The sequence below is a fragment of the Mytilus californianus genome, unplaced genomic scaffold (assembly GCF_021869535.1).
Source record: "Mytilus californianus isolate M0D057914Y unplaced genomic scaffold, xbMytCali1.0.p SCAF_7, whole genome shotgun sequence".
Lineage (NCBI taxonomy): Eukaryota > Metazoa > Mollusca > Bivalvia > Mytilida > Mytilidae > Mytilus > Mytilus californianus.
Genome location: NW_026262723.1, coordinates 22,899,258 through 22,914,184, shown reverse-complemented (window position 1 = coordinate 22,914,184; position 14,927 = coordinate 22,899,258). Strand labels below are relative to the sequence as shown.

Genomic DNA, 14,927 nt, shown 5'->3' with positions numbered 1-14,927 from the left:
AATAACCACTTTAGTGTGATGCCTTATCACAAGCTATTTTTATTAACTGATTTAAACATGATGGGTGTCACTAGTTGAGTTATCTCCCCTGTTTTTTAGTAGGGATCATGTTGATGGGGTCACTAATGGAGTTATCTCCCCTGTTTATAGTAGGGATCATGTTGATCAATCTTTAGATAGAGGTGTAGTTTTTGTGGACTGTTGTTTAATGTTCTTTTTTCTTTCTTTTGGCCATTGTATTGCCATTATGGCTATTGATTTCCCCTTTTTCTCAAAAAATATAATGTTACTTACATTTAATCATTGGAAACTTTGTTATATCATGATCAGTATTGTGTCTGAAATGAAAAGATAAATTATTTATCACCAAATTCCAAACACTGTCATCTTCTGTTGACGGTATATACTTTTTGAAGATTATCTTCCGGTGCAAATCTGTGTTGGATTTCATAGAGTTGGTTCTAGCCAAACATTAACAAGAAAGAAATTACACTAATACTCTTAATTCGGTTGGCCTATATTCATACTCCTTAAGGACTAAAAAAGCAGAAATAAAATATCTTTAGAAATTGCCTACAACTCAAATTAGCCTAGATTTATTGACTTTCTCATATTTGCATAACATAACAGTATAGTACAATTTCGACACAACACAACAAAGAACTTGTCAATGTACTGTATAGTGGGAAATTTTCACAGTGAAAATAAAACCTTACAAGAACAAAATCTACATTAGAAATCACAATATTTAAGATAAAACCTTGAGAGTATCTTAGAAAAGCATGAAATGAATATCTTTGGTCCACTTTTGTGGTCCATTCTTGGAGTAACAGTTTCAAAACTTTTCATTTTGATTTTTTTTTTTAAAGAATGGCATAATATTAAAATACTTACTCCTTTGGAAAAGATCCTTTGTTATGACAGCCAATACAAAGGTCAAAATCTTCACACTGGTTACAATGTATTCTGGTACCCACTATAAATGCCTGGCACATGTTACACTTATATCTGTAAAAAAAGTTACACTAGTTACAATGTATACTGCTAATCATTATTTTTTAAGTTTATCAGATAAGAAAACAATATCTTATTAAAAAAAATCATATAGTAAATTATACATCTAAAAATCTAAAAAAATATAACACAAAGATTTATTTCAATTTGAATAAGATGATTATGATTATATAAGCTAATAATCAAGAAAAGATCAGGCACTTCTCTTATTTTATCCTTTGATTTTGCCAGACATGACTTATATGCTTAATTTTGGTTAATTTATATGTTTTGGAGTTTAGTGTGACGTCCATTTAAGCTGAACTAGTATACATTATTGTTTATGGGCCAGCTGAAGCCTGCCTCAGGGTGAGGGATTTTCTCGCTGTGTTGAAGACCCATTGGTGGCCTTCGGCTGTTTTCTGCTCTTTAGTGGGGTTGTTGTCTCTTTGACACATTCCCAGTTTCCAATCTCAATTTAATTAATTAGAGGAATTACTAACTGTCCTAAACATATCAAGAAAACCTGTCATCCTTTTTAGAATACCAATTTCATTCCAAATTTGATGGAGGTAACCCAAAGAAGTATAACTAATTTTTTTTATCATTAATAGATATCTCTAAGCAGTACTTACACCAGATGGACAAATTCATGGTCATCAGCATGGTCTCCTTCTGGTTTTACTCCACCAGCGAAACATGTGGCACAAAGATCCATATCACTACACTGTAAACATCTGTATCTTCTGCCAGGTAGTGTCACACCACAACCGTCACAAGATATCTCCACTTCAAGTAGGTCACAAAACCTTGCAACAAACATCTGTACTTGCTGTCAAATATAAAGCAAACTTGTCATTCAGAATTAAAGTTTGTTTCATTCTCTGCATTGATAATAACAATGAAATGTAATTTTGTGGAGAACACTTTTAAATTTTGTGAAAGTAAATAAAGTATTTTGAAGAATGAGGGGGAGGGGCATATCTAGAATAAAAGCATTTAAGCTTTAAAAATGGTAGGATATATCAAATCCAAAACAAACTACATATGCTTTAACTATAAAAGGTAAAATTAGCAAGAAAAATCCTAAATTACCCTTTTTTCCTCTTTAAATTTTGGATCATCCACTTTGTTTTTCTCATACCACTCCTCAAAGCCAGATGAACAATCTTCAAACCACTTCATAAACTTTTCATACTCCTTCAACTGATTGTCCTCGTCCTGATGGTCTACCATACAATCCCTCATCTTTACTGTTTCTATTAAAAATAAAACATTTAATGTTAATTTAATTATGATCTACACTTGGTGGTCCAAACTGTCCACCATACAGACTCTTCACTGTTTCTTTCAAAAAGTAATTGGAGAAAATATAATTAAACATTTGTATCCTACAACTGATTGTATCAAAAGTTTATTTTTACAATCCTTGTCCTATGTGCCTTTAGACATAATAAGGACTGAGCAGGCAGGTCTGTTTATGTAGTTCATATGTGTTTCTCGTTTTTATATAGATTAGACCGCTGGTTTTCCCGTTTGAATGGTTTTACACTAGTAATTTTTGGGGCCCTTTATAGCTTGCTGTTCGGTGTGAGCCAAGGCTCCGTGTTGAAGGCCGTACCTTGACCTATAATGGTTTACTTTTATAAATTGTTACTTGGATGGAGAGTTGTCTCATTGGCACTCATACCACATCTTCCTATATCTAAGACGTCGTTCCAATCTTTCCTTTCTGGTAAATACCTGAACAAAAATATGTTGCAAAGGATTGGAAACAAGTCTAAAGATTACAGATATTTTGTTCAAGTAAAATATGTGTGAGTGTATCACTAACTCCATGTTTTGGGATGGGAAACCAATAAACTACTCAGATAAAAATTAATATAACAGGTTTATATCTTCATGTCCTGTAGAAAAATCTGTGCAAGTTTGGAGGAATTCTGACATGTATACCATTTGTTAAGGAAGTGTGGATTAACAAAATTTGACATGGAAGGCAACACTGACAATGTGATACAACCAATTTGTAGCTAAAGCTTTTCTGCCAGGCAACATAAAACATTGTTACAAATAATAAATTTGTTATGAAGTTATCTGTTTACCATACCTTTAGCCACATCTAAGTACAGAGATGGTAACTTGGTTTCCGTAACAAATGTAAGATCATAGGCCTACAAATAGATCAAGTAATCAATAGTTAACCATATCATATTATCCAAGAACTCCAAAACAAAATGGAATTAGCATGTTTCCAAAACAGAGGACATTATACCATAGCACTTCAGTTAACTGCGATTTTTTGTTTGTTTCATTTTACTATTAATTTGAACAACTAGATGTCAGATTTTAGCATTGTCAAATAAACAAGTGTTCGTAATAATTGTGAGAAAAAAACCTGAAGGATCAAGGAAATGAAATTCATTAGTACGAATGTTTTGTAAATCCTATAATATTATGATGCAACTAAATATTTCAAAAAATAATATTTTGATCAAATACTGAATCACTGCAAGTTATTTGCAAAGGCTTTACAAGAAGTAGAGTATGAATTTATCATTTTATTGGTCTGAATAGTATATGGCCTTAATATGGAGGAACTATAACTTGTATTTGACTGCAAAGACTTACCTGCCATTCTATATCTAGGAGATGCAACAGACAGGCTTGAATAAACTCATAAGCTGGCATTATCTTCCTGTAAATATATGTTTTGAAACATAATAAATCTTATTTGAATATTGTATTTGACTGGATATTGATTGGTTGTAATTCTTGACTTTCTACATCTACTTCTTATTTCAATGTGACCAAAATCACATGTATCACATTCTTAAAATGTATGTCAACTCAGTTCTTTTTTTTCCAGGTTTTATTCATTCCCATCTTAAGTCAAAAACAATAAAATTCATGAGTTATACGTCATAGTTTTTAAGTGAAATGACACAATTTTAATGTCATTCAAACATAAGTATGAAAATAAAATTTGTTTACAGAACAATTTATGTGTGATTAAGGTGATATGATTTTTTAAAAATCTATATGTGAACGTGGTGCAAGACTGCGCTGATAGCATAATAGAAACGTATCCTTAAGAATTTATTCAGTTTGTTAGCATTTGGCTCAGTTTACACATCAATAAGTCTTGGGCTTTCTTTTACTTCAGGGGTCCCTGTACCTTAGGGTAGGGATTAATTTATGGTAATGATCAGGTTAGGGTTTGTTTTAGGTCAGGGTTAGGTACGGGTAAGGGTTGGGTTTAGGACTACGGTAAGTTTACAATAAATCTATACAGGTTGGGACCCCCTAAAGTAAAAGATGTCAAAATTTTGGGTAGAATATTTAATCCTATATTGACAAAAACAGGTTTTATACATTGGATAATAAACCTTAACATTAGCATGTTTTATACATTGGATAATAAATCTTAACATTTGCAAACATCAAATACAAAAATTTAATAAAATCTGTAATCTAGACTCAGTAGCCACAGGTATTTCACAAATATTTTTTTCAAGAATCAGTACATTGTAGTACTAACTTTCAAATCATAAACAATGAAAGCGCTTCTGGAGATTGACATGAATAGTGTGTTATAGGTAATTAAAATAAAAAAATATCCAGACATGAATAGTGTGTTATAGGTTATTAAAATAAAAAAATATCCAGACATGAATAGTGTGTTATAGGTAATTAAAATAAAAAAATATCCAGACATGAATAGTGTGTTATAGGTAATTAAAATAAAAAAATATCCAGACATGAATAGTGTGCTATAGGTAATTAAAATAAAAAAATATCCAGACATGAATAGTGTGTTATAGGTAATTAAAATAAAAAAATATCCAGACATGAATAGTGTGTTATAGGTAATTAAAATAAAAAAATATCCAGACATGAATAGTGTGTTATAGGTAATTAAAATAAAAAAATATCCAGACATGAATAGTGTGTTATAGCTAATTAAAATAAAAAATATCCAGACATGAACAGTGTGTTATAGGTAATTAAAATAAAAAAATATCCAGACATGAATAGTGTGTTATAGGTAATTAAAATAAAAAAAATATCAATGTATCAATAACTCAAAAAAGGAATTTTACTTACTTGTCTAACTCATGCTTGTGTAAATTATGAAATGGTTCCGATAATCTTCTGATCAGCTGGTAATATGCTTGTCTGACTCGAGCCTCCTGCTGTAAACCACATCCATCTAGTCCATCAGCGTAGTGTTTAGCAAAGCCATCCTGATAGGACAATAATTCTTGGAAGAATAGGACAGCTGGTATCTGTAAGTATAGTTTCAGGAGACTGATTAATTGTACAGTACAGTAACCCCTATTTTCATAACACTGTCCTTCTGGCAAATGAAATATTGTCTTATATATAAGGGGTAACAAAACAATGTTTGTTGCCATGTTTTGGAAAACTGTTGTCATGCTCACCATGATGCTATCCAAAAATTTGTGGGAAACACTGTTTAAATGTCAGAAAAAGTTTGCTATAAGAAAAAGCACTCATTGTCATTTCACCCTTCTTCTGATTAAAGTCTAATTAACTATGTCATGTGCTCATATGTGAAATAGAGCAAACTTTTATACGCCATCAACATCTTTAGAAATTCACATCAATAACATATCATAAATGTTACATTACAGACTACCATATTATACCAACACACCTGAAAAATACCATTTGAGACAGATAGACAGTGAATCCTGAGGAATTCTGCTGTAAAGGAATAAACATCTGATACGGCCTTAGCATGGTTAACTCTCTCCTGTATCATTCTATTCACTCTGTAAAAAAAAAAAAAAAAACAAATGGTCATTTTTACTTTATTAACAAATATCTTCTTTAAACTTTATAAGACTCCAAGCAAAATGGGAGCTTGTTTGGCTAAGTAGGATGTAATTGTAAATATATAAAATCACTTCTGTTATTAATCATAACTTTAACCTATGCAAAATTGAGCAAACTAAGTGGGAAATTTAACTTCAAACTGAATGCAAATATTCAAAATCAAGTGTAGATTCTTATTGACTATATTTTGTTTCTCTTTTATAATATTTATATAGAAACATTTTGATATTATACCTTTCAGTGGTCCAGGCTGGGTCCTGTACAAATTCTAACACCAGTCTAAATGATGGGTATTTGTCTGTGACATCCAACTGTAATATTAAATATAAGTTTGTGGTAATGTAAATTCCGTCAGACTTCAAAATATGAATTAAAAAAACGATGAAGGGCATACTGCAATGAGACAGCAACCCTAAAACACAGTAAAAACAACAAATTCTTTAAAGACAAAAACACTAAGATTTGATAAAAGACAACAACTGATGTGGTTCCTGACTTATGTTGCAGGGTAAACTTTTTGAAAACAAAATTTGCTAAATTATACATTAAAATATATCTCACCTTTAAGTATAAAGTTTAAGTGATCCCTATAAATCCTACCTTAAGTTTTTCATTTTTCTTGTTAGAAAGTTTCTTCCACTGCTTAGCTGCCTTAGATCTCATCTGTAAATTCAAAATATCTTTAGTCAGTGTTTCACATTCTAATAAAATTATACTTCAATGTTCATTTCATAAACATCATTTTCCTACAAATATATTTAAAAAAATTATTTGATGTGGCATTAAACATGAATTAACCTGTCATATTTGTATCTTAAATGCTTGAACGTTGCACAAAATAACTAGATATTTTCAAAAACCTGAATCCAGATTATGAAAAGATGATTGAAGTTCTTACTTACCTCATTTTTCAATTGGATCTTTGTTAAACCAGCAAACTTCAGTAGGTACATAGCTTTATCTTTACATACCAATGCTGTAAAATATAAGTTCTTCTATGTACATATTTCATTCAACTGTTCAAGTTAAAAAGGGACAGAGTTGAGTGCTTAAGGTAGATCATAAGTATATACTTTTTGAGATAGAATTTTCTTATACTTTGTCAAAATGAAGATTTTACTATACTTTTTTCAAAAATATAATAAAATGTATGGGTCATCGTGCTATTTTCCAAGCTATGAGTTGTTGAAAATTGCCTAAATTTGGTTAGATTGTTCATGAAAAAACACATTTGTGCGCATAAAAAAAATTCTATGAGATAGAATTTTGAAATAAATTGTGAGAAGATAGGTTTTATAATATGTTTTAAGAAAATAAAAAGAAAAAATGGTGTCACTGAACTTGTTTTCTTACTACAAGTAAAAATTAAAAATTTCCCTATCAGTCCAGTATATATTTTTTACTAAAGGAGTTATCTCCCCTTAAATTGCTTATTTGAAAAAAATGATTCTAAAAACACAAAATTTGATATTTGTTTAAATGTTTTGATTAATACAATAAATCCTCAAGTTTTCTTAATAAACAGTCTAACCATTAAATTGCAAATCTGTCTCCAAATTTGCAGATTTGGGTAAATAATTAGACCGATTTTGTACTGCGATTGTACAATCCAAGATGGCGGTATACCATGAATCTACCTTAAATCACTTATTAAAAAAACCTCATCAACGATACAAGGCTTATTATTCAATATGCCAGATGCATGTTTCGTCTACATAAAACTCATCAGTGACACTCAAATAAGAACATTTGTAAGACCATGTACTATTTGTCAAACAGACAAATAGTCCCTTCATCAGAGCTAAATACCAATTACATTTATCAGTGTTATTGATTTGTCATATATTGTTACTGAAGACTTGACTCTAAAAACTTGACCTAAATTCAACGTGTCTGCTAGAAAGTAAAAATGACTAGTGTAAGATGACAATTATTGACTAAAGAAAAGATATCAGATATTTCATCAACCTTGTAACAGTTTTTTGATTAACTTATATGAAAGTGGAGATATATAATTTTTACTGCCCTCTCTACATCTAGAAAACTAATACCTAAAACTCCCATTCAGTGAATTGTTTGTAGGAAACCAAAACTTATGTTTAGTTATTACCTTCAGACCTAAAAGAAGCTACACAATGTCCTCTAACAAGGAATGTTTCATTTGTTTTACTATTTAAAAAAAATATATGCTATTATTGAGCTAAATAATTACCAGGTTCTTCATCATTTTCTTCTTCTTTCTCTGCTGCAGCTATTTTCTGTCGAAGTTGTAGCTGATTATCAAAAGAAATTATAGCATGTGAAAAATTCATAATCAGTAAAATTACTTTTGTCAATATGATATATAAAATTTCAAATTCTCCTATCAAACAGCATTAACACTCAATACAATGAAAGCTGTAGTTGGAGGAAAAAGTATTTTTCTTGCAAATAAATAATGTATAAATTGAAGTGTGCTCTATCTCGTTATATAGATAAAATGAACAATGATTAATGAAATATCCCACAATATTCTAATATTAACATAAACCAAATTTATAAGGTTATGTGTGTGTTTTAACTCCTAGTAGGCAATACCAATGTCTCAAATGTATGAAACTTTAATTGGGATATATCTGTTTTCTGTATTTAGCGATACAGAACATACCAATTGCATTCTGATGGACTCAGCTGTGGAATAGGCATGTAATATACCATCTGATACACAATGGTCTCCAATGGATACAGCTGAAATAAATAAATCAAATGCACCATCAGATATGCTATACACAATGGAGAACAGATTTATAATTGCAAAGTTAATCAAATATGTTTCTGTAAATCATCTTGTGAAGCCATGACCACTTACTAAAATAAATCTCTTATGATGCCCAGCCATAGATTACGTAAATATTTTCTCAGTTTTTTTGTAACCAGGGTTTCTTAAACCAGTATATTTCTGTAAGTCCTTTCTCTTTTGTTATTTAGCCATTGTAACTTAAAAAAAATTTGGTAATGATCTCTCTGTTGTTGTTTAGGGATCATAGATTTATTCTTACGAGGAAGCTCCGAGCATGCTTGGAGGATGCTCGGAGCTTTTCAGTAGGCTCTTCTCAGCAGTTAATGTGACAATAATTATCATGATCCATTAAGATGTCAATCAAATCTATAGAACTTTTATAATAAGGAAAGTAGAGCATTATAGAGGAAGCTCCATTAACACCTGTGTAAACATCTGGTCTATTCAAACAAATCTTACATTAATTTTACAAAACTATAAAATAGATGAGAGATTCTTCAATATTACTGTACAATGCTTGGTATCAAGTCTTCACAGAAAGAAAATGATTTCAAAACATTTTCTTAATAATTATCATTCTTTTTCAATACACATGATATAAAAAAACACTCAAATTTTATATTTGAAATATAAATATATTTTAAATTTATACTATATAAAATGAAATATAAAAGTCATCAAAGACACAAACTATATATGGTTATTGATTTATAACCATACTACCAAAACATAGTACATTCAGTTTCATACGAAAAAGGGTTGATCTTTTTTATATTCCATTTAATTTGACAGTTGTTTGAAATAAATCCTCCATTTCATTGCAGAAAATTTTTTTGAGACGCAAACATGTTTCTTGGGTGTTTCAAAGCAATAAAAATATATTATATTCTACAGGGAAAAAAGGGGGAGAGAATTTGATTGGTTAACTTCTGGTGATGTTTACTTTCTTATATGCACTGAAAAGTTATGCTATATTTTCACTGTAGTACAGGACATTTATTTATGTCAAGTATTTCTTTATTTAAAACATAGATAAATTCTGCACATTTTTTTTGAAATATAACAATCATGACAATTAAACAAAGACTTATAGGGGGAAAATAATTTTACTCATGCCAAGTATTTCTTTATTTAAAACAAAGCTAAATCTGCACAATTAAAATAAAATGCCAAGTAAAGAGAGACGTACTAGAGGGAAAACAATGGTGGTATTACCCCCTCAAACCAGGCATCCACTAATGAATTAAAACTTTTCTTAAAGTAGCCATAATTTTCTATAAAAGAACTTAGTTTGCTATTTAAAAAAAACATATTACCATTGTTTAGTTAGGGGCATTACTTAAACAAGTAATTTTCAAAATTACCTATACAAGTTATGTTGAAAACAAGGCTGTTTCAAATATTACTTCTATATCATGAATAAGTAACTTCTGTTAATATTATTTTTATAGGTGTTCATTCATACAGGTTTTACTAGCTTTAACAAATTTTCACAGACATCTGGTTATTTTCCCCATGAAATATACTTGTAAAGCTATTTAAATCCTCAACAAGCACTAATTGCTTTTCTGATGCCACACTTCTTGGTCAAAGATTGGCCTCTTGGGGCTATTATAATATCATTTCCCCTTAAAATCTTAGAGATAGACAGTTATAACTAGATATGGAACCTTTAATTAAGACTTGAAGTTATTTATAATTTGAATCTTAATCGAAAGCAATTACATATATTCCTTAAATAATTGTAAGTACTAAGTTTTTTGAAGTTGTATAAAATAATTTATTAAAGTAATATTTTTGTCATTATTTTTTAAAGTAACCTCTCTATACTCATCTAAAATTGGATAAATACTTAATTTTATTTAATGAAATGATATAAAAATTCTTGAAAACTACATTTAGTCCATGCTTTATTTGTCATTTAAAATAACTATTGAGTTATTAAATAATTTTTAAAAACAAAAAATATTTATAAAAGTGACTAAAAAAAATTACTTGTTTAGTATCGCCACCTGACTGTTGTTTGTGTCTTGATAACTTTTATGTAGCATAATATCTATTTTTAAATCATATCATCTAATTATAAAATTTGAGAATTTTTTTACTATAAAAAAAGGAATGATTATTAAATATAATAAGAAAATATTTAAATGACTTTTACTTTTTGTGGAGACTTGAGATTTCTTTCTAAGCATTACACAGCACTGTTGAAGAATTTCTAATCTATTTTATAGTTTTATAAAATTTAATGCAAAATGTATTAGAATAGACCAGATGTTTACACAGGTGTTTATGGAGCATCCTCTATAATGCTCTACTTTCCTTGTTATAGAAGTGGTGTAGATTTGATTGACATCTTAATGGATCATGATAATTATTGTCACATTAACTGCTGAGAAGAGCCTACTTAAAAAGCTCCGAGCATGCTCGGAGCTTCCTCGTAAGAATAAATCTATGATCCCTTATATGCTATGGTAATTTATTAGAATATTTCAGTATATCCTCTCTTGATTGTTGTGTAGCCATCGTAACGTACCAAAAAAAATTTCTGTAAATCTTCTCTCAGTTGTTGATAAACCATCATGATGGTAATTACCAAAATATTTCTGTAAATCTTCACTCAGTTCTTGTGTAGCCATCAAGGTAACTTACAAATATATTTCTGTAGATATTCTCTCATTGTTGTGTAACTATGGTACCTTACCAATATATTTCTGTAAGTCTTCTCTAAGTTGTTGTGTATGCCATATAAGAGCAGTAAACACAGCAATGACAGCATTCTCTATAGTTTCTCCTCCAACTTGTAGTCCTTTGTTATGATCCCGGCACCTATAGATAAATAATTATTTTATTTGTGCCTTTCTTTTGTTATCTGTTAAACAATAATTTAGCTAAACACTTTGTCTGAAGTAATTACATAGAAAACTAAAGATAAGGGTCCATAGACCTGCTCAACAAGTGACACCTGTCATATTAATGCTGTCAAATCCATTAATGAAACATATAAAGTGATAAAGCATCACAAAAAAGTGAATTGTCAAGTGACTACCTGTTTAACCCTAAGATATTACCAATTTTTTAAACCATATATCTAATGACTATTATGGATGGATGGCTGTTTTTAACATCCAGTGGAAAATTAAATGCATAATTTGCTATTCTGACCTTGACATATTTTCAACCAAAAAAATTGAAATAGTCCTCATAGTTATATGTATAGTGCATTTACTTTTCAATCAGCCTGAGTGGTGCCCCTTCTTTCCTGTCAATAACTTCCAACAGAAACTCCAACACACTCCCTGATGATTCTGCTTGCTGAAAAACAGGGTAATAATTCCATTAACTTTTTTTACATTTGTTATGTTTTACACACACTAAAATATTAGCTGCCAAAATAATTTTATTATTGGTAATAATTTTCATATAGAATGCACCATAAATAAGGGAGATAATTCATACAAGACCAAAGAATATGTCAGATTTTACTGTAATGAAACTCTTATCAAAGCATCCTTAGGATGAAAAGAATGAGAGTCATTTCCTGAAAGAGATGAAGGGCCACGAGGGTTTTAGTTACTCTCCTTTTAGTTTCTAAACCCACCTCAAGTCATTAAAACAAATAAAATTATAGCTTATTAAAAGACACTGGCCTTTAGTTTTGATGATCTTTTATATCATTGTGCTCCTTCATGGTTGAATAATTTTAATGACTTTAAAGAAAGGCATAATGTGGTACTATGGAAACAATATTTTGTTATGGCAGTGCCTTTTATAGCTGATTAACAGCATGGGTTTTGCTCATTGTTGAAGGCTATATGGTGATCTATATGTGATTACACACACGTCCTTTGGTCTCTGGTGGATAGTTGTTTCATTGGCAATTGTAATACATCTCATTATTTTCATAAAACTATTCCCAAACAAAAATATACTTCTCAATTTCTCATTGTTATTAATATATTTTCTCGGTAAATGACTTACGAATTTTCCTGACAATGAGTGTTGAAGTTTTCCTATCATATATCCACCTCTAAACAGAGTTGTCCAGAGTTCACTACGTAATACATCTTGTTCGGCAGTGTCCTCTGGGCCTATAGCCAAGGTCTTTACAGCCTCTGTAAAGAAAGATTTATTTATATGTAAAAAATTTTTTAAAAACTTGTTTATCAATGAAGTGGGTCACTGAATTCGTTATGACTGCAGAAATCATTCAATAGCATTTGTCAGTTGTTGTTTCTGAAAGAGTTGTCAGTTTTTGGGTTTTTAACAGTTGAATATAAAATTTATATTTCGTTTCAATTAAATTTTGTGGTCTTTATTTAAAATGAAATAAGAGCTGCATCATTAGCTCATGATACACACCTTTCGTCTTTTAGCTCGTTTTTATGCTGTCAATGAATATATATGATCAACTAGAAATACTGTGAGAACTGCTAAAATAGAACCCTCCCTCCCCCCCCCCCCCCCCTCCAATAAAAAAAAGACATACACACACAGTAGTACCCATTGACACAAAATATGAACAATTTGGCACTATAAAGGCTATCTCAAGTTTAACTATTTTGTGGCCTCCATTTTCGAATGAATAAAATTCTCTTACCACCCAAAGCGTGATAAATGGACAGTTTTCGACAATTTTTCAACAAATAAAGCTCCATAACTCTGCAATGCCATATCAGAAATTTATAAGAAACTAAAGGGAACTTTTATCAATACATATAATCAATTCCCCTAAGTTTAATGAAAATTGTTCAAAGCATTAATAATAATGTAGTAATAAATAAATTTTCGACCTACTTAACACATGTAGGAAAATTAGTAAATGATCAAACAAAATCAAAAACAATAATTGAAATAACTTCTTACGGGAGTTTGAAGCTAAAGTTGCTCCACACAGACGGCCCATCAATTTTGTTAGACTAAGCTGTAAGTCAAAAGGCCAAGATAAAGGTACATCAGGACTTCCACGAGCTGTCACCTGCAACATAAAAACTATGTCTATGAGATAAAGTCTGGAAAATATAGCTACCAAGTACATGACAACTGTATAGCATTTCATGCAATCTTTACAACATAAATTTAACACGAGAGTTCTCAAATTAATTAAATAAAAACATTTTACCTTTTAAAGAGTTATCTAAAATTTTGTCTCGTAATTTTGAAATAATTTTTGAAGCAGGTCTGAGAAGAAAAGAGAAAGAAGCAAAAACACGATCAATAAATAAAATTATAACAAAGTAGTTCTATGCACCAACAGATAAACAAATGTCTTACTTTAAATTTATATCCCCATTCTGTATTACTGTTGTCAGAATGAAACAGGAAGTGAACATGTGGACCTGTAAACTGGACTTGTCTAGGCCATTTGTTAGAGCCAACTCTCTGATCAAACTTCATCTGGTAACCAGTAGCATCAGTAAACATCAGGTAGTCATACCTACAGAATAAAGGCTGGTCAGTATTTCTTAACATTCTATACAAATATCATTACTTAGGGTAGGGTATAAGTTTCATGATTTTTTCTGGTTAGACCCATGACTGATCAATATCACATCTGTATCAACCCAAGACACCTATATAATTCCAAGAGCTCTGCTTAAGGAATTATATTGGTTGAGAGTATTACAAATACAATTTACTTGTATTTGGTACTGAGTGTGTTATAAATTGCAAAGCATTCCTTGTAAGTTCATTCACATGAAAATCTTGCTGTAAATTTTATTAGTGAATATTACTATAAATTTGTTCTTGAAAAATTGCATTTATTTTGTAAAAGTCATTACTGGTCATGCTCCCAAGTCAAATCAAAAGGGTCTAAAGTCTGATTTTTTTAAAGTTGATACTTGCATAAACATAATTTGAACAATACTTAGAGAGTAAAATTATTTTACCTTCTTTCTGTTTCACATCTGGGATCAAAATCTATGATGAATCTATTAGCACCTGGACAACTGAATACCTGTAAACAAGAACAGTTATAAGTATAAGAACATTTTTCTCACCACATGCATAATCAATTCTCTGTTTTGAGGGTAATAGATCTTTCTTCTCAAAAGTTAAAGACAAGCTAGAGCAACCCTTTTCCTAAAAAAAATCTGTATTTTCAAGAAAAAATAGCTTTACTGAAATTTTGTCATAAGATTTTTCAGCATATGAAATGTCAGAGCTACAATTTTACATTTATCATAAAATTATAGCCTACAATCATCTTTGCCTAGTTTATATGACATACTATAACAGACTTGGTTCATGTCTGCCATTTTTGTTTTTTGTAAATTGTTTTGTTATAAATTAG

General features: G+C 30.1%; 1 protein-coding gene across 9 annotated transcripts in view; it reads right to left on the bottom strand.

Annotated features, from left to right (window-relative positions):
- LOC127710074 (zinc finger ZZ-type and EF-hand domain-containing protein 1-like) overlaps positions 1–14,927 on the bottom strand; it is a 73,995-nt gene that overhangs the window by 24,999 nt on the left and 34,069 nt on the right. For all 9 annotated transcript variants that reach the window (XM_052215807.1, XM_052215809.1, XM_052215808.1 and 6 more), the window contains 19 exons: positions 14,524–14,591; positions 13,907–14,069; positions 13,499–13,610; positions 12,614–12,747; positions 11,862–11,947; positions 11,337–11,461; positions 8,501–8,580; positions 8,066–8,126; positions 6,756–6,829; positions 6,454–6,516; positions 6,088–6,164; positions 5,672–5,789; positions 5,098–5,279; positions 3,622–3,688; positions 3,101–3,164; positions 2,089–2,252; positions 1,629–1,825; positions 895–1,008; positions 295–338 (listed from right to left, as the gene is read on the bottom strand). In XM_052215807.1, coding sequence (XP_052071767.1) covers positions 295–338; positions 895–1,008; positions 1,629–1,825; positions 2,089–2,252; positions 3,101–3,164; positions 3,622–3,688; positions 5,098–5,279; positions 5,672–5,789; positions 6,088–6,164; positions 6,454–6,516; positions 6,756–6,829; positions 8,066–8,126; positions 8,501–8,580; positions 11,337–11,461; positions 11,862–11,947; positions 12,614–12,747; positions 13,499–13,610; positions 13,907–14,069; positions 14,524–14,591 — 1,993 coding nt within the window. The remainder of the gene's footprint in view (positions 1–294; positions 339–894; positions 1,009–1,628; positions 1,826–2,088; positions 2,253–3,100; positions 3,165–3,621; positions 3,689–5,097; positions 5,280–5,671; positions 5,790–6,087; positions 6,165–6,453; positions 6,517–6,755; positions 6,830–8,065; positions 8,127–8,500; positions 8,581–11,336; positions 11,462–11,861; positions 11,948–12,613; positions 12,748–13,498; positions 13,611–13,906; positions 14,070–14,523; positions 14,592–14,927) is intronic.